The sequence below is a fragment of the Macaca mulatta genome, chromosome 16 (genome assembly GCF_049350105.2).
Source record: "Macaca mulatta isolate MMU2019108-1 chromosome 16, T2T-MMU8v2.0, whole genome shotgun sequence".
In the NCBI taxonomy this organism is placed as follows: Eukaryota; Metazoa; Chordata; class Mammalia; order Primates; family Cercopithecidae; genus Macaca; species Macaca mulatta.
The window spans coordinates 2992930-3012173 of NC_133421.1; the positions used below are offsets into that span (position 1 = coordinate 2992930).

At 51.7% G+C, this 19244-nt stretch overlaps 1 protein-coding gene across 3 annotated transcripts in view; it reads right to left on the reverse strand.

Annotated features, from left to right (window-relative positions):
- CRK (CRK proto-oncogene, adaptor protein) overlaps positions 1 to 11020 on the reverse strand; it is a 35726-nt gene extending 24706 nt beyond the window's left edge. For 2 of the 3 annotated variants that reach the window (XM_015118183.3, XM_002808109.4), the window contains exon 1: positions 10665 to 11020. In XM_015118183.3, the coding sequence (XP_014973669.1) occupies positions 10665 to 10905 (241 nt within the window). In that variant the 5' untranslated portion in view covers positions 10906 to 11020. Of the gene's footprint in view, positions 1 to 705; positions 963 to 10664 lie in introns of those variants that run through there. The other variant, XM_028835845.2, reaches the window with a different exon arrangement.
- Positions 11021 to 19244: the final 8224 nt, after the last annotated feature.

Sequence of the window (19244 nt, forward strand, 5' to 3'; positions counted from 1 at the left end):
AGCCTGGGTAACAGAGCGAGAGCCTGTCTCTATTAAAAAAAGAAAAAAAGGCCGGGCGCGGTGGCTCAAGCCTGTAATCTCAGCACTTTGGGAGGCCGAGACGGGCGGATCACGAGGTCAGGAGATCGAGACCATCCTGGCTAACACCGTGAAACCCCGTCTCTACTAAAAATACAAAAAACTAGCCAGGCGAGGTGGCGGGCGCCTGTAGTCCCAGCTACTCGGGAGGCTGAGGCAGGAGAATGGCCTAAACCCGGGAGGCGGAGCTTGCAGTGAGCTGAGATCTGGCCACTGCACTCCAGCCCGGGCTACAGAGCAAGACTCCGTCTCAAAAAAAAAAAAAAAAAAAAGAAAAAAAAAAGAAAAAAACCGCAATTCTTCCAGTATGATCAGAAAACATACATTTAAAATTCATTCCACTATTGGAGAGAGGTAAAAAGACACAATGTTAACTCTGGAAGCGAATGAAAAGTCCTGCGGGTAGAATGAGTACTGATGAGCACTCTTTCCATCCAAATATGAGAGCGTCTGAAGGAGAGCCGCACACTTCCCACACTACCCAAAGTCCGTCTGTGGGATTCACGGCTGTCAGCTTAAAACAGTGAACAGTCCAGACTCCGGAATACTGGCTGTCTCTCCAATTTAAGACACTGAAAGGGGTGCGAGTGCCAGGACTGTCCTCTACGGCAAACGTTCCTCATGCACCGATAGAGGGTGATCGCAAACGTTCCGAGTACAGGACCAGGAAGACGATTTTCGTTAGGACTGTAGCAGGCATGGAGTGCTATATCCTGGAGATTCTCTTTACTGAGGAGGATCACTGCTGGAGAGTAATTCCTATTCAAGTCTGGCAGTCAAGGAGAGTCATGGCCACCTTGTCTATCACCATTAGGCGAATTCAGGATGATCTTTCAGGCCTATGGAGAAACTGTTAAGGACAGGGTCACTGTGAGCCTAGGGACCTACTGAGCACTGCCTGGTCAAGAAAACTCCAGGGCAGAGCGGTAGGGAGGCCACCTGAGCACTCACGGCTTAGAAATGTTCTGATCACACCTGGGTGGAGAAAAGCTCCCTTGGTAAGGTTTACCCAACTACATCCAAGGTGTTCCATTAGTTGTCTTTCTGGGACTTCTGGGACAGTGGTTGGCAGCTAAGTGCTCAGTAAGTGTTGCTAATGTTTTTATTTTTAGTAGAGATGGGGTTTCACCGTGTCAGCCAGGATGGTCTCGATCACTTGACCTCGTGATCCGCCTGCCTCGACCTCCCAAAATGCTGGGATGACAGGTGTGAGCCACCGCACCCGGCCAGATATTGTTCTGAATGAGTGTAACTCTGAAGTGCTGGAAAGAAGCTAAACACAACGCCCTCCTAGACTGCAGAAGCTCAGAGGAGCTCACAGCACTGCTGGAGATACGCAGCAAGCACAGTGTGGTTGGTGAACAAGGAGAAAGCAGCACGTCTTAGGAAGACAACCTCCCCACCCAGCTCTCACCTTCACCTGGAGCTACGTTCCTGCACAAGACAGTTGCAGCAACAACACACTGTGTCCTGAGATACAAGAGAATCACCGTGAGCAACTATGACCATCCGTGAACACTTCCAAAGTACTGGCTCCACTCGAAGAAGGCAGGCAACCACCCCCTGCCACCCACTGTTATGGTTCCTCAGTCAGCACTGCAGGCCGACTGAAATGCATTTTGCGGGGAAGGAACACGTAAGACTACTAAGCCAAGTCCCTCTGAAAGATAAGTGAGAGAAAACGTGGCAGATCATCGGGCACAAAGGGAGGAAGCAGGTTCAATTCTCCTCTTGTTCAAATGCCACATAGTGTGAACTGGGCTCACTATGACTTTTTGTTTGGCAATCCCAACAGACACAGAAATGTAAGCAAAATGCCATGGAAAACCTTTGATGTACTTTACTTATATTTTTCTACTCTGACAATGTAATAATTTCACAGAGAAATGCCCGTTTCTGTGAACTGCTGGGGGCCATCAAGCTTCATTGATCCAAACTCCAGAAGGAAGGGAGGAGAACAGAACACACCTAAGTCCCAGATAAGCCCAAACCTCACCACAGTTGTGCGTTCCGGCTCCTTTTCTCTCTTTCCTCCCCTTCCAACCACAAACAGCCAAAGGCAGGAAACAGAAGGGCGGGAAAGGAAGGAGGCACAGTCAGCCAGTCTAGAGAACAGAAGCAATGACAGGATTCTCATAGCTATCCAGGACTTGGAAAACCTCAATGACTTGTTCTACATCACCTTGTGTTGGATTTTGAACGTGGAATTAGGAATTCACACATACAGAAATAAAAATCAACACAAGGAGGGGATTATCCTCTCTGCTTCTCCGTACCTGCTCAACCCGTTACTTCTAAGCCTGCTAAGCATTTCAAGCCTCAGGTTACGACCAGTTTTACAAGGCCACGGCCTCCCTGAAGGTTTCATGAAGAACACCTGAGGGCTCTGTGGGCTGAAATAGGCCCAATCACTTCTGACGCGGCTACCAGGATACCACGAGAGCACGACTGGATCATCTGCCTCTCCTTGATCTCACGGCACTTTCTCTTTTTTTTTTTTTTTTTTTGAGATGGGGTCTCCCTCTGTTGCTCAGGCTGGAATGCACTGGTGTGATCTTGGCTCACTGCAACCTCCGCCTCCTGGGTTCCAGCAATTCTCCCTGCCTCAGCCTCCCAAGTAGCTGGGATTACAGGCGCCCGACACCACACCTGGCTAATTTTTGTATTGTTAAGAGAGACAGGGTTTTGCCATGTTCACTAGGCTGGTCTCAAACTCCTGACCTCAAGTGATCCGGCAGCCTCAGCTTCCCAAAGTGCTGGGATTACAGACATGAACCACCACACCTGGCCCTCTCTTTTCCCTTCATTCCTCAATTCCTGCTCCCTCCCTTCCTTCTTTGCCTATGGTATTCACAGGGGTTGCTTAAATACCCACCAATACAAAACGCTAAAAAGGCCACTGGCTGGCCAGGCGCGGTGGCTGGTGCCTGTAATCCCAGCAATTTGGGAGGCTCAGGCAGGCAGATCACGAGGTCAGGAGATCAAGACCACTCTGGCTAACACGGTGAAACCCCGTCTCTACTAAAAATACAAAAAATTAGCCAGGCGTGGTGGCAGGCGCCTGTAGTCCCAGTTACTTAGGCGGCTGAGGCAGGAGAATGGTGGGAACCCAGGAGGCGGAGCTTGCGGTGAGCAGAGATCGCGCCACTGGATTCCAGCTTGGGTAACAGAGTGAGAGTGTCTCCAAAAGAAAAAAAAAAAAAAAAAAAGGCAAGCCACTGCACTGGCTTCCATCTGAGAAGATATATGGCTTCCTAAGCAAATAGAATGTTGTAAAAATGGTGGGTATGCAGATGGTCCTTTGCAGGTTTGGTGCATTCTGGCTCCCATTTCCTAGCTGTCTGAGTTATCTAACTTTCGTGTGCCTCACCCCAACTCTGCAAAATGAGGTCAAATACCCATCTAATAAAGTTCCTAAAAGTGGCTAGAGACTGGGCATGGTGGTTCAAGCCTGTAATCCCAGCACTTTGGGAGGCAGAGCCAGGCAGATCACCTGAGGTCAGGAGTTCAAGACCAGCCTGATCAACATGGTAAAAACCCACCTCTACTAAAAATGCAAAAATTAGTTGGGCGTGGTGTTGCACGCCTGTAGCCCCAGCTACTGGGGAGGCTGAGGCAGGAGAATTGCTTGAACCTGGGAGGCAAAGGTCGCAATGGGCCAAGAATACGCCATTGTACTCCAGCCTGGGTGACAGAGCAAGACACCATCTCAAAAAAAAAAAAAAAAAAGTGGCTCATACATTATAGGTGCTCAATAAAAAGCAACCAATCCTCCAAATTCCTTCAGCAATTTTCAATTCACCCTCAAATCCAGAGCCCACCGGACTGTTTCCCAGAGAAAATTCCATAGCATCTCAAGATGCTTCTCAAAAGTTCTATGGTCAGGTAGGTGCAGTGGCTCACACCTGTAATCTCAGCACTTTGGGAGGCTGAGGCAGAAGGATCTCTATTTTTTCTGTTTTTTTTTTTTAATTGATTTATTAATCTTTTGGGAGAAATCTCTCGAGGCCAGGAGTGCAAGCCCAGCCTGGGTCATACAGTGAGGCTGTAGTGAGCAATGATGGAGCCACTGCACACCAGCCTGAGCAACAGGGCCATAGTGGGGGAAGGTTCTGCAGTCAAACAGGTGTGAAACCAGCACCCTCTCTTGGAAACTCACAATTCACATGAGCACAGTAAATACTTGGGGAAGTCCTGCAATAAATAAACCTACTCCCTTCACCATGGAATTATTTTGGTTTAAAATCCATAAGTAGCTCTCACTGAAGTACTTCTCCAGAACCACTGGAGGCAAGGCCACTAAGACATCGAGAGTAAGACAAGAGAATCAGGTTTGTGAACTGCCAAGACAGATGAACAAATGAGAAGCAGAAGCTGAAGGTGTAAAAAGGCAGCAATGGGACTTCGGCAGTCTCACGCTACCTCCAGAGAAGAGGCGTGGCCCAGCTGCCAGCCTGGCCTGTAACTCTTCACTACCTTGAGGGGGTATCACAAACTATTAACACCCTAGCTTCTGTCCCACGCCTTGAAAATGAAGCAAGTTTTATGCCCTCCTCTACCCACTAGGGCAACAGGTAGAAGCCTTTGGGATGAGCAGGTAACAGGAAGCACCATCTTATTTCCATGTGCTGAACCCGAGGTCCTTTCACACTTACAGATGCACCCCACCCAGGCACTTACTCCCTAAGACAAACTGTTTCACCAGCCCCTGCCGTCCACACCATGCTTCTGGAGCCTCTCAAAGATGAGAAGTTTTCCATTTTGCTTCAAAAGCCCCCACACCTCACAGTTATGTTATTAAAATTAATATATATAAAATGCTTATGGAGTACTGAATATGCCAGTACTTAGTATGGAATATCATTACAACCCTGAGGTCAGTATTACTATTTCCCTCCTTCACAGATGAGGAAACTGAAGCAGAGAAAAGTTAAACAATTTGCCCAAAGTTACACAAGTAGTAAGTGTAGGTAAGTAAGGTCCAAAGTCAGGCTGCACAGCTCAAGCTCCTAACGACACTCCTACCTCACACTCCTTCCGTTTTGTCAACCCGACGACTGGTCACCGTTTAGCTATTCCAAGAGGAAAAAACCAGTTTCTTGCAAGCATTCCAAGGAGGTCCATCTTGAAGCCCAACCTGCTAGAATGTGACCAGGAGACTTGACCAAGCCCTTCCCTATGACCCCAGGGAACTCCCAAGCTATGGCACCATAGGAAGCCGATGCAAGCTGAGGACAAGACAAGTTAAACACAGGTTCAACAGAAAAGGCTGAGAATCCCCGGCCCATTCTGTACCGATGCCTTTGAAAATAATACCCAGCTGGGCGCGGGGGCTCACGCCTGTAATCCTAACGCTTTGGGAGGCCAGGGCAGGCGGATCACTTGAGGTCAGGAAATCGAGACCAGCCTGGCCAACATGGTGAAACCCCGTCTCTACTAAAAATACAAAAAAATTAGCTGGGCGTGGTGGCGTGCGCCTGTAGTCCCAGCTACTCGGGAGGCTGAGGCAGGAGAATGGCTTGAGCAGGGAGGGGGAGGTTGCAGTGAGCTGAGATCGCCCCACTGCACCCCAGCCTGGGTGACAGAGCAAGACTCCATCGCAAAAATAAAAAATAAAAAATAAAGTAGTAACAATTTTAAAAAGCTTCTTCATCACTGACTTAAGATAGCAGATACGTATTGTCTGAACGATAAAGCCAGTGGCATGATCTCGGCGCACTGCAACCTCTGCCTCCGAGGTTCAAGCGATTCTTGTGCCTCAATCTCTCCAGTCGCTGGGATTACAGGCGCATGCCACCACGCCCTGCTAATTTTTGTATTTTTTAGGAGAGATGGGGTTTCACCATGTTGGCCAGGCTGGTCTCTAACTCCTGGCCTCAAATGATCCGCCTGCCTTGGCCTCCCAAAATGCTGGGATTGCAGGCGTGAGCCACCGCGCCCGGCCTCTTCTTGCCATTCTTTAATTCTGATCTTTAAAAAAACCTGGGTTGGATGCAGCTGTACATGCTGGAAGTCCCAGCTACTCAGAGCCTGAGTCAGGAGGACTGCCTGCCCCAAAGTTAAGGGCTGTAGTGTACTATGACTGTGCCTGTCAACAGCCACTGCACTCCAGTTTGAGCAACACGGTGGGGAAAAAAAAAAAACACAAGGGTGAGACAGGCAGATTACCTGAGGTCAGGAGTTCGAGACCAGCCTGGCCAACACGGTGAAACCTGTGTCTACCAAAAATACAAAAAAAAAAAAAAATTAGCCGGGCATGGTGGCGCATGCCTGTAATCCTAGCTACTCAGGAGGCTGAGGAAGGAGAATCACTTGACCCAGGGAAGGGGAGGTTTCAGTGAGCCGAGACTGCACCACTGCACTCTAGTAGCCTGGGGGACAACAAGAGCGAAACTCCATCCAAAAAAACAAAACAAAGTACTGAGGATATGGAGGATACAGACCTCCACATGCATTGCTGAGATCCCAAAAGGACGCTGGTTCTGACAAGTGTAGCATAAAAGGGTCAGTTCTCAGGTCAGAATGCCTAGGTTCAACTTTGGAAAGTCATTTACTAGCTGTGTGACCTTAAGCAAGTTACTGAATCTGAGTGTTTCCTCCTGTATAAAATGGGAATATTTTAATAAAAGGAGATCATATTACTTATCTCACCAGACTGTCCTAGACAGCAGGTGAAATAAGGCACATAAAGTACTCAAGCAAAGTACCTGGCACAGAATAACCAGTCAATAAACATTAGTTATTAATATTGTATACGCCTCTTTAAAATTCAAGAAATTTCTCTGTGTGACTTCAAAAGGACTTGGTGAGGGGGAGAACAAAGATTCAGTACTTAGCACTTGAGATTTGAGGTACAAAGCACTTAGCACTTGAGGTACAAAGTAATTCTGAGGTTATACAGACAGGCCGGGTGCGGTGGCTCAGGCCCAGCACTTTGGGAGGCCGAGGCGGGTGGATCATCAGAGTTCAGGAGTTCCAGACCAGCCTGGCCAACATGGCGAAACCCCATCTCTACTAAAAAATACAAAAATTAGCTGACCATGGTGGTGGGCCTCTGTAATTCCAGCTACTCAGGAGGGTGAGGCAGGAGAATTGTTTGAACCTGGGAGACGGAGGTTGCAGTGAGTCAGTATCACGCCATTGCACTCTGGTGTGGGAGACAAGAGTTAAAAACTCTGCCTCGGCCGGGCGCGGTGGCTCAAGCCTGTAATCCCAGCACTTTGGGAGGCCGAGACGGGCGGATCACGAGGTCAGGAGATCGAGACCATCCTGGCTAACACAGTGAAACCCCGTCTCTGCTAAAAAATACAAAAAACTAGCCGGGCGCGGTGGCGGGCGCCTGTAGTCCCAGCTACTCGGGAGGATGAGGCAGGAGAACGGCATGAACCCGGGAGGCGGAGCTTGCAGTGAGCTGAGATCCGGCCACTGCACTCCAGCCTGGGCGACAGAGCGAGACTCCGTCTCAAAAAAAAAAACAAACAAAAAAAAACTCTGCCTCAAAAAACAAACAAACAAACAAGACAGCAACTGAGCCAGGCACAGTGGCTCACACCTGCAATTCCAGCACTTTGGGAGTCTGAAGCGGGAGGATCTCTTGAGACCAAGAATTTGAGACTAGCCTGGACAACACAGTGAAACCCCTCATCTCCACAAAAAAATGTTAAACAGTTAACCAGGCATGGTGGATATGCCTGTAGTCCCAGCTGCTCAGGAGGCTAAAGTGGGAGGATGGCTTGAGCCCGGGAGGTCAAGGCTGCAGTGAGCTGTGTTCATGCCACTGCACTCCAGCTTGAGAGACAAAGGCCCTGTCTCAGAAGAGAGAAAAAACAGCAACTGAATCGTAGAAAATGGGGTACAATATGGCAGAATTATCACAATACTCGTGAATATTCCACACCCCATCCACAAACTTTGGCAATCTTCACCTTCTTTCCTGGGCCAAGGAACTGAGTTCTTATCTGTTTTGAAAAGGTGGTGCTCCATTATCCAAGTAAGGCTTGAGATATAAAAATCGTTATGCTAAGATGTGAAAAAATATCAAGCTAACAAACCTGCCGGCTGCCATTTTCAACTCTGGCAACCAACAAACACAAACAAAAGGCTGAAAAGTGAGTTTCAATAACAGTTTGCCATCATGTTACTACATATAATGCAAAACCCCAGATACCATGCAGGTGGCATCAAAGTAGCATATATCTGGTTCAGGGCCAACACAGGTACATCAATATTCCCATCTCATAACACCATTAAACTGGCCAGAATGAGAAAGATCTACAATAATTTGTGAACTTATAGACCCCATACTCATTTTCTAAAAATAGTTATGTGTTGGGCTGGGTGTGGTGGCTCACACCTGTAATCCCAGCACTTTGGGAGGCTGAGGCGGGCGGATCACCTGAGGTCAGGAGTTCGAGACCAGCCTGGTCAACATGGTGAAACCCCATCTCTACTAAAAATACAAAAACTAGCCAGGCATGGTGGCGTGTGCCTGTAATCCCAGCTACTAGGGAGGCTGAAGCAAGAGAATCCTTTGAACCCACGACGTAGAGATTGCAGTGAGCTGAGATCACACCACTGAACTCCAGCCTGGGCAACAAAAGTGAAACTCCGCCTCAAACAAACAAAGCTGGGTGCAGTGGCTCACACCCGTAATCCCAGCACTTTGAGGGGGCAAAGGCGAGTGGATTACCTGAGGTCAGGAGTTCAAGACCCACCTGGTCAACCTGGTAAAACCCCATCTCTACTAAAAATACAAAAATTAGCTGGGCGTGGTGACAGGCACTGGTAATCCCAGCTACTTAGGAGGCTGAGGCAGGAGAATCACTTGAACCCAAAAGGCGGAGGTTGCAGTGAGCCAAGATGGCGCCACTGCACTCCAGCTTGGGTGACAGAGAGAGACTCTGTCTCAAAATAAATAAATAATAAATAAATAAATAAAATAAGAAAAAAATTGGTTATGTGTTGGCCAGGCACGGTGGCTCATACCTGTAATCCCAGCATTTTGGGAGGGTGGATCACCTGAGGTCAGGAGTTTGAGAGCAGCCTGGCCAATCTGGTGAAATCTTGTCTCCACTAGAAATACAACATTAGCTGGTTGTGGTGGTGGGTGCCTGTAATCCCAGCTACTCGGGAGACTGAGGCAGGAGAATCTTGAACCCGGGAGCCCCGGGGAGGTGGAGGTGGCCATGAGCCGAGATCGCGCTACTGAGCTCCAGCATGGGCGACAGAGCGAGACTCCGTCTCAGGAAAAAGTAAAATAAAAATTGGTATGTGTTAATAACAAAGAGACTGGCTATTCAATTCTCCATTTCTGGCCGGAACAAGTAAATCTAAATTAGAACGATCCTACAAGAGAAAGTCTACAGAGGATGGCTCAGGAGCTTCCTGATTCATAGGAGACTAGTCTGAACCCAGTCTCAGCGGCCAAGAAGAAACAGCTTCGACTTGGCAACAGTGTGAAGGCACGAGGACTCCTGATGCTGTTAAACAGGTACACATACAATGAGAACCCCAGAATTACTTCGTACCTCACAAATCTCCAGTACTAAGGGCATCTATCTATTCCCTTGAAACACTCCCAAATCAACTCCAACGGCATCGGAAAGACAGTCAATCTCAGGGATCCCTGGCAAGAAAAACCCAGCGCAGGTAATTTATGTTCTTGGCGTAGAGTCTGTTCCCACCATCCAGGAAGACTCAGCCCGCAGCCCCATCTTACTGAGCAAGGTCACGCCCTGAAGTACACACTGACAATGTGTAAGTCCAAGGAAAATGAAGCTCCAGTCACATCCAGGGAAGGGTCTGTTTCCACTGCCTCATTTCTGGTTTATTCTCTGGAATAAAATGTCTTTCCTCCACTAAACACTTTGAAAACCAGAACCCTCTACCGGCGGACAGTCTTCTGGACGCTTAGATCTCCTGCACGCAGCCAGGCATCGCCTTAAACTGGGTTGGGCTGGTCACTGAAGGCTTTCTTCTATCACTTAATTCACCACCTTCGTCCTCCACGGGGGAAGAGGACGGTACAAGGATTTTGGAAAAATGCCCAAGAAAGGAAAAAACTAACCGGTTTCCTGAGGGTGTCTCCATCCCTCCCGGCCAGTTTGTGGTGACTTCCTACCAAAGGCCACCAGGGGAGCACGGCCAAACCCGGCTCTCCAACACGGCAGGAAACGCTTCCAGCCCAAAAGCCACTTGTAGGATTATCGGATTCATTCTGGGCGCCGCTGCCAAGTGATGCCCCCGCAGTGCCAACATCTCCCTCAGCTCTTTGTCCCCACGTTGCCTTGCCCTGCCCTACCCTTGCGCCTGGCCCGGGAGCCAGCCCCACCCTGGGGCCGAAGCAGTTCCCCTTCCCCGGGGCTGCCCTTCCCAGGCACACCCCGGGGCCTCGGTCCGCGGCTCCTCCTCCCCCACACTCCTGTTCCCCGGGTGGGAATGAGCCCCAGCAGCCGGCGGGCCCCTGCCACGGTCACCCAGCCCTCTGCCCACGACCCCGAGGGTCCGCTCTCGAGGAGCAGCCAGCCGGGCTGGGAGCTCCGCGGCCCTCACCCCGCCCAGGGCCCCCCGTCCCGTCAGTCCCTCACCCGGCGGAGGTTGGGCGGGCGACGGCGGCACTGGCGGGCGCGGGCCGCTGCTGTTGATGATGTAGTGGGAGACGCGCGAGTTCTCTGAGACGCTGAGCACATAGTCCCCGGGGCTGGTGCTCGAGTCCCGCACCAGGAACACCCCGTGCCGCTGGCCCTGCAGCAGCGCCACCGCCTCCTGCCGACTCAACCGCCCCCAGTACCAGCTACTCCGCTCCTCCGAGTCGAAGTTGCCCGCCATGGCTGCCTCCGCGCCTAAACGCTGGGGTGCCGCCGCCGCGCGCGCCGCTCCGGCCCCCGGCGCCCGCCGCCCAGCGGACCGGCTCCGGTTTCAGCTTCACAGCAGCGCCCGAAATGGCGGCGGCAGCCGCGGGCCTTCCCCACCGGAAATGACGCGCTCCCTGCCCGAGGGAGGCTGCCGGGAAGGGGCCCGCGGCCCGCCATTGGGAGAAGGGCAAGGCGCCCTCGCGCGCGCACTGCGCATGCGGCCTCATGGGCGGTGCCGCCCTGCCCGGCCCGGGGATGAGGGGGATGGGAGGCGGGGTCTAGGGCCCGGGGGCGGGGCCTCGCAGCCTCCCGCAGAGACGTGCGCCTGCGCCGCCGACAGCGCGGTGCTGCTTCAGGCTCGCGTTCCCGGACGGCCCGGGACTTCTAGGCGGCGGCTCCCAGACAGGATTGCAGGAGAAAAGACGCGTGTGGCCCTGGGGCCTCAGTTCTCGGCCAGGCTTCCTGGGATATCAGTCTGTTTCTCTTTTCTTTTTCTTTTTTTGTTTTTTCAGACGGTGTGTCTGTCGCCCAGGCTGGAGTGCAGTGCCGCGATCTCGGCTCACCGCAACCTCCGCCTCCCGCGTTCAAGCGATTCTCCTGCCTCCGCCTCCCAAGTAGCTGGGATTACAGGCGAGCGCCACCACGCCTGGCTAATTTTTGTATTTTTAGTAGAGACGGGGGTTTCACCATGTTGGCCAGGCTGGTCTCGAACTCCTGACCTCGGGTGATCCACCCGCCTTGGTCTCCCAAAGTGCTGGGATTACAGGCGAGAAACATCGCTCCCGGCCATGTCGGTCTGTTTCTTCTCGTTCCTCTAGCTTCTCCACAGGCCGGCTGACGTTCTCATTTTCATTGATTCATTCAGGACATTGTTATTGACACTCCACCTGCACTGCGGGTGCAAAGGTGATGGAGGCTGGGCCCTGCACTCCTCAAACTCACACACCAGTGAGAGGAACCAGGAAACTGCATGACAAAAGGATGACAAATGCTGACAAGCGCTATCATGGGAAACGGACATGAACACAGAGCAGAGCCCCCCTCCATCCAGTCTGCGGAGTAATCCAAGAGGGCTTCCCAGAGGAGGTAGCATGTGTTGACTGCTGAATGACAAAAGGGGAAGGACATTCAAAGCAAAGGGAGCAGAGTGTGCCAAGCCACGTGAAGTACAGAGTTCTCCTCTCTTTTGAGGCTTTCGGGTCACCTTCCCAGATACTTCTAAACACTAAATTGTAGCCAGGGGCATCTCCTACTTTCACTGCCGTCATGGTCACTCTGGACTGTGTTCCTATGAGTGGCTTGCTCGCTGGTGCCCTTTCGTCTGGTTGCCTCTAATTGCACTGCAAACAGCTCCCACTGAGTTTTCTAAAATACAGATCTGGCCGGGCACGGTGGCTCACGCCTGTAATCCCAACACTTTGGGAGGCTGAGGCAGGCGGATCACCTGAGGTCAGGAGTTCTAGACCAGGCTGACCAATATGGTGAAACCGCGTCTCAACTAATACAAAAATTAGCTGGGCGTGATAGTGGCTGCCTGTAATCCCAGCTACTCAGGAAGATGAGGCAGGAGAATCGCTCGAACCCGGGAGACAGAGGTTGCAGTGAGCTGAGATCCCACCATTACACTCCAGCCTGGGCGACAGAGGGAGATCCTGTCTCAAAAAAGTATATATGTATACAAATCTGAATGTGTTGCTACCTTGTGTAAAACGTTTAACAGTCTTCAGGTGTTCAAACTCCCAGGTTAGCTCAGAGCATAAAATTGAGCCATAGTCTCTCTTTTTTTTTCAGATGGATTCTTGCTCTGACGCCCAGGCTGGAGTGCAGTGGTGCGATCACAGCTCACTGCAACCGCCACCTCCCGGGTTCAAGTGATTCTCCCTGCCTTAGCCTCCCAAGTAGCTGGGACTACAGGCGCCTGCCACCACGCCCAGCTAATAATGTTCGTATTTTTGGTCGAGACGAGGTTTCACCGTGTTAGCCAGGATGGTCTCCATCTCCCGACCTCGTGATCCGCCCACCTCGGCCTCCCAGAGTGCTGGGATTACAGGCAAGAGCCACTGTGCCTGGCCTGGAATGCTCTTCTACCCACTTTGGAGTCTCAAATTCAAATGTCTTCCCTTTCTTTTTGTTTTTGTTTTTTGAGATGGAGTCTCGCTCTGTCACCCAGGCTGGAGTGCAGTGGTGCCATCTTGGCTCACTGCAAGCTCCACCTCCTGGGTTCACGCCATTCTCCTGCCTCAGCCTCCCCAATAGCTGGGACTACAGGCGCCCGCCACCATGCCCGGCTAATATTTTTTGTATTTTTTTTTTTTTAGTAGAGATGGGGTTTCACCGTGTTGGCTAGGATGGTCTCCATCTGCTGACATCGTGATCCGCCCTCCTTGGCCTCCCAAATTGCTGGGATTACAGGCGTGAGCCACTGCGCCCGGCCCGAATGTCTCCCCTTTCTTAACCACCCTATCACTCCCTCTCCATCAACAGCAATACGTCCAAATTATTCCCATGACAGCTCTTACCCATTTTACTGTAATTTTTCTTTTTTTTTTTTTTTTTTTTTTTGAGACGGAGTCTCGCTCTGTCACCCAGGCTGGAGTGCAGCGGCGCGATCTCGGCTCACTGCAAGCTCCGCCTCCCGGGTTCACGCCATTCTCCTGCCTCAGCCTCCCGAGTAGCTGGGACTACAGGCGCCCACAACCGCGCCCGGCTAATTTTTTTTTTTGTATTTTTAGTAGAGACGGGGTTTCACCGTGGTCTCGATCTCCTGACCTTGTGATCCGCCCGCCTCGGCCTCCCAAAGTGCTGGGATTACAGGCGTGAGCCACCGCGCCCGGCCTGTAATTTTTCATTTGTAGTTCTGTGTATGTCCTTAAAGTCCAAGCAGCTAGTCTACGAGGTACTCCATAAGCGTTTCAGGACCACTAACATTTATTCAGAGATGACCGTCTGCCAGGCACTGTGCTGACTGCCTTCATACGCATCATCTCATTTAATCCTCTCAACCACCTTCTTTGACAAGTATCCCCATCATACAGAAGAGAAAACTGAAGCTCAGAGAGTTTAAGTAACGTGTACAGAGATACACGTTGGCACAGTGAGGAGCTAGGGTTCAAATCCTGGAAGGAGAGACAGCATGGTCACTCTGCTGTACCCTCAAATTTCTGAGATAGGAAGTGGGAGGAAGGGGTGGCAGGAATCTACATTTTAAAAAAGCAGGCCGGGCGCGGTGGCTCAAGCCTGTAATCCCAGCACTTTGGGAGGCCGAGACGGGCGGATCACGAGGTCAGGAGATCGAGACCATCCTGGCTAATACGGTGAAACCCCGTCTCTACTAAAAAATACAAAAAACGAGCCAGGCGAGGTGTCGGGCGCCTGTAGTCCCAGCTACTCAGGAGGCTGAGGCAGGAGAATGGCGTGAACCCGGGAGGCGGAGCTTGCAGTGAGCCGAGATCCGGCCACTGCACTCCAGCCTGGGCGACAGAGCGAGGCTCCATCTCAAAAAAAAAAAGCAGTCAGGCAGGGCGCAGTGGCTCACGCCTGTAATCCCAGCAATTTGGGAGGCCGAGGCGGGCGGATCACAAGGTCAGGAGATCGAGACCATCCTGGCCAACACGGTGAAACCCCGTCTCTACTAAAAATACAAAAAATGAGCCGGGCGTGGTGGCGGTGCCTGTAGTCCCAGCTACTCCTGAGGCTGAGGCAGGAGAATAGCGTGAACCCAGGAGGCAGAGCTTGCAGTGATCCCAGATTGCGCCACTGCACTCCAGCCTGGGTGACAGAGTGAGACTCTGTCTCAAAAAAAAAAAAAAAAAAAAAGCAGCTGTGGATTCTGGTCTAATGGATAACACAGCCCTTCTGGACTCACCTACACACCCTTAGGCCTGCTCTGGGGAAGTGGGGGTGGGGGCCTGGGAGGGACAAGGGCACTTTTCCTGCTGTAGGTGACTCATCGTGACCCTGGCTTAGTCACAGCCTGGCACTGTGAACCAGCAGAAGCAGCCATGCCAGTGTGAATTCTGGCCGGTCTGTGAGCTCTGGACCTGACCCAGAGACCGCCTGTTCCAAAGCAGTCCCTCTAAGATCCCTCCCTAGGGCACATGGAAATTACAAGAAAAAGATTTTTTTTTGGTTTTTCGGGACAGAGTTTCGCTCCTGTTGCCCAGGCTGGAGTGCAATGGCACGATCTCAGCTCACCGCAACCTCCGCCTCCTGAGTTCAAGAGATTCTCCTGCCTCAGCCTCCCGAGTAGCTGGAATTACAGGCATGCACCACCATGCCCGTATAATTTTTTGTATTTTTAGTAGAGACGGGGTTTCTTCATGTTGGTCAGGCTGATCTCGAACTCCCGACCTCAGATGATTCGCCTGCCTCAGCCTCCCAAAGTGCTGGGATTACAGGCATGAGCCACTGTGCCCAACCGAAAAAGAAAAAGAATTTTTTTTTAAGGAGAATAGGCCAGTACTTTGGGAAGCAAAGGTGGGTGAATCACTTGAAGTCAGGAGTTTGAGACCAGTCTGGCCAACTGGGTAAACACCATTTCTATCAAAAATACAAAAATTAGCCAGGCGTGGCGGGCACCTGTGATCCCAGCTACTAGGGAGGCTGAGGCAGGAGAATCGCTTGAACCCAGGAGGCGGAGGTTGCAGTGAGCCAAGATCGTGCCACTGCACTTCAGCCTGGGGGACAGAGAAAGACTGTGTCTCAAGGGGAAAAAAAAAAAAGGAGGAGGAGGAAGAAATCATAACTAAGCTGGAAAATAAAGAGATAAGTGGCCGGGCGCGGTGGCTCACGCCTGTAATCCCAGCACTTTGGGAGGCCGAGACGGGCGGATCATGAGGTCAGGAGATCGAGACCATCCTGGCTAACACGGTGAAATCCCGTCTCTACTAAAAATACAAAAAACTAGCCGGGTGTGGTGGCGGGCGCCTGTAGTCCCAGCTACTGGGGAGGCTGAGGCAGGAGAATGGCGAGAACCCGGGAGGCGGAGCTTGCAGTGAGCCAAGATCGTGCCACCGCACCACTCCAGCCTGGGCGACTGAGCAAGACTCCGTCTCAAAAAAAAAAAAATAATAATAAGCAAGAAGGGAAGACCCAGCCATCAGCCGCCACTCAAGCGTGTCTTCCCTCCTTGTAGACCCAGGAGAATCCAAAACTTCAGACTCCAACAGCATGGGAACGGGAGTGACCCTTGGGACAATGAGCGCGCAAGCCCACCCCTCTCTCCTTTCTTTTCTCATCCTCCTCCATCCCCTTCAAACGTACGGATTTGCAGCTACAATGGTGGCTTTCGCCCTCTGATAAGCCTGAGACCTGCCCTACGAAGAAAGTGACCTCCTTGCTTAGGCGACGTTTCTGGTGTGTATTGGGGCGGGGGGAAGCAGAGAAGGGAGGGTCCTGGAAGGAGGCTCTGAAGCAGAGGTGAAGCAGGGAGAGAATGGAAGGCTGCTCATTCCAGCAGAAAAATCCACCCAAATCCTCCCCTCCCAACTTTCCTGACTAAAGAAAGGCATTCCTTCTTTCAGCAATGGGGAAGAAACTGGAGCTCGACAACCTGCTTGCCTGCCTGGTGCCGTCCCCTGAAGCCGCCAGAGCCGCATCATATGGTCATGACACTGCCCGAGGCTGGGTACCATGTAAACGGCTCACTCTGAAGTTGGGCTACTTATTCCTACTTTTCCTTAGAAAAAAAATAAAGCAGGCAGTAAGAAAATTTCTTTCTGGCTGGGCACGGTGGCTCACGTCTGTAATCCCAGCACTTTGGGAGGCTGAGGCGGGCGGATCACGAGGTCAGGAGATCGAGACCATCCTGGCTAACACGGTGAAACCCTGTCTCTACTAAAAATACAAAAAATTAGCCAGGCGTGGTGGCGGCGACTGTAGTCCCAGCTACTCGGGAGGCTGAGGCAGGAGAATGGCGTGAACCCGGGAGGCGGAGCTTGCAGTGAGCCGAGATGGCGCCACCGCATTCCAGCCTGGGCGACAGAGCGAGACTCCATCTAAAAAAAATAAATAGGCTGGGCGCGGTGACTCAAGCCTGTAATCCCAGCACTTTGGGAGGCCGAGACAGGCGGATCACGAGGTCAGCAGATCGAGACCATCCTGGCTAACACGGTGAAACCCCGTCTCTACTAGAAAATACAAAAAACTAGCCGGGTAAGGTGGCAGGCGCCTGTAGTCCCAGCTACTCGGGAGGCTGAGGCAGGAGAATGGCGTGAACCCGGGAGGCAGAGCTTGTAGTGAGCTGAGATCGGGCCACTGCACTCCAGCCTGGGCGACAGAGCGAGACTCTGTCTCAAAAAAATTTAAAAAAAAAAAATAAAAATAAATAAATAAATAAAAAGAAAGGTCAGAGCAGGCTGGGCACAGTGGCTCATGCCTGTCATCCCATCACTTTGGGATGACCATGTTGAGATCGCACCACTGCACTCCAGCCTGGGCAACAGAGACTGTCACAAAAAAAAAAAAAAAAAAGGTGGATGCCTGTGTAACGTCTGCGATGTCACTCTCACATGCATTCTGGTTTGCTAGAGAAAGGAATGTTGACCCAGTTATAAAGCATTGTAATTGCACTTAATACCTATCTTATCTATCTGCTTCTCGGAGCCACTGTTACTGCGGATAAAGCAAACGAATATTTGTAGTGCTTTAATTTTTCCTTGGGAAAATTAATCGTGGGAAGAAGCATCAAAATTTAGGTGTGTATACAGGATCGTGTCAAGCCCAAAATGTCACACGTTGTGTGGTATCTTCATTGTTTGAGAACCTCCACCCTGGGTTACAAATCAAAGCTCCTCAAGCAGCTGGGCTGACCCCGGGGCTAAACCTGTTCTTGTCTCTAAGCCCCACGTGCACTGTTCCCTCCACCCACAGCCCGCCGCCCTCTTAGAAAAACTCACAGCCATCTGCTGATGAGCTCCGCGGCGGCAGCTTGAAGCTCTTGTTCCTTTTTTTTTTTTTTTTGAGACGGAGTCTCGCTCTGTCGCCCAGGCTGGAGGACAGTGGCATAATCTTGGCTCACCGCAACCTCTGCCTTCCGGGTTTAAGGGATTGTCCTGCCTCAGTCTCCTGAGCAGCTGGGATTACGGGTACTCGCCACCATGCCTGGCTAATTTTGTATTTTTAGTAGAGACGGGGTTTCACCATGTTGGCCAGGCTGGTCTTGAACTCCTGACCTCAGGTGATCCACCCGCCTCGGCCTCCCAACGTGCTGGGACTACAGGTGTGAGCCACCGCACCCGGCCCACTCATTCTCTTTCTTGTGGAGGCAACACTGATTTCATTTTGGGGAGTCATCTCCCACTCTTGGTCCTGTGGTTTCCGGTGTGGTTCACGTAGCTGTCTCCAGGGCAGGCACCTGATCCAGGCCTGATGAATCAGAATCTACTCCTCTCCCTCGCTACAGTGACTGGGTCAGGGTGGATACCTCATTCAAGTTGCTGCACTGAGAATCCGCTCTGAGACTTTCACATTTTGGGAAAGAGGCACTTCCTCTTTCTTTCTTTCTTTTTTTTTTTGAGACGGAGTCTCGCTCTGTTGCCCAGGCTGCAGTGCAGTGTCAAGATCTTGGCTCATTGCAAGCTCCGCCTCCCGGGTTCACGCCATTCTCCTGCCTCAGCCTCCCGAGTATCTGGGACTACAGGCGCCCGCCACCGCGCCCGGCTAGTTTTTTGTATTTTTGGTAGAGACAGGGTTTCACTATGTTAGTCAGGATGGTCTCGATCTCCTGACCTCGCGATCCGCCAGCCTCGGACTCTCAAAATGCTGGAATTACAGGCTTGATCCACCGCGCCCGGCCGGCACTTCCTCTCTCTGCCTCCAGTGCTGAACTGACAGATGAAAACCTGGAGCTGTGGGTGCCTCTGTGGGTGGCTGTTGCTGCCACCCCACCTCCAGGTGAGAGTCTGCTTGGGAAAGAAGCCACCGTAGAGGAAGGTTGAGCCAGGTGATGGCTCCAGACACATTCCTGACCGTGTGTGAGCACCTGGAAGCAGCCCTACCCCGGGACTAAGGTGCTAATGCTCATAAATGCCATTTGTTTTGGCCCAAGCCAGTTTGGACTGGGTTTGTCACTTGCAACAGAATTTGAACGAGAGGTGGCCGGGCACGGTGGCTCACGCCTGTCATCCCAGCACTTTGGGAGGCCGAGGCGGGAGGATCGCCTGTCAGGAGTTCAAGACCAGCCTGGCCAACATGGTGAAACCCCGTCTCTACTAAAAATACAAAAATTAGCCAGGTGTGGTGGCGCGCACCTGTAGTCCCAGCTACTCAGGAGGCTGAGGCAGAAGAATCACTTGAACCCGGGAGGCGGAGGTT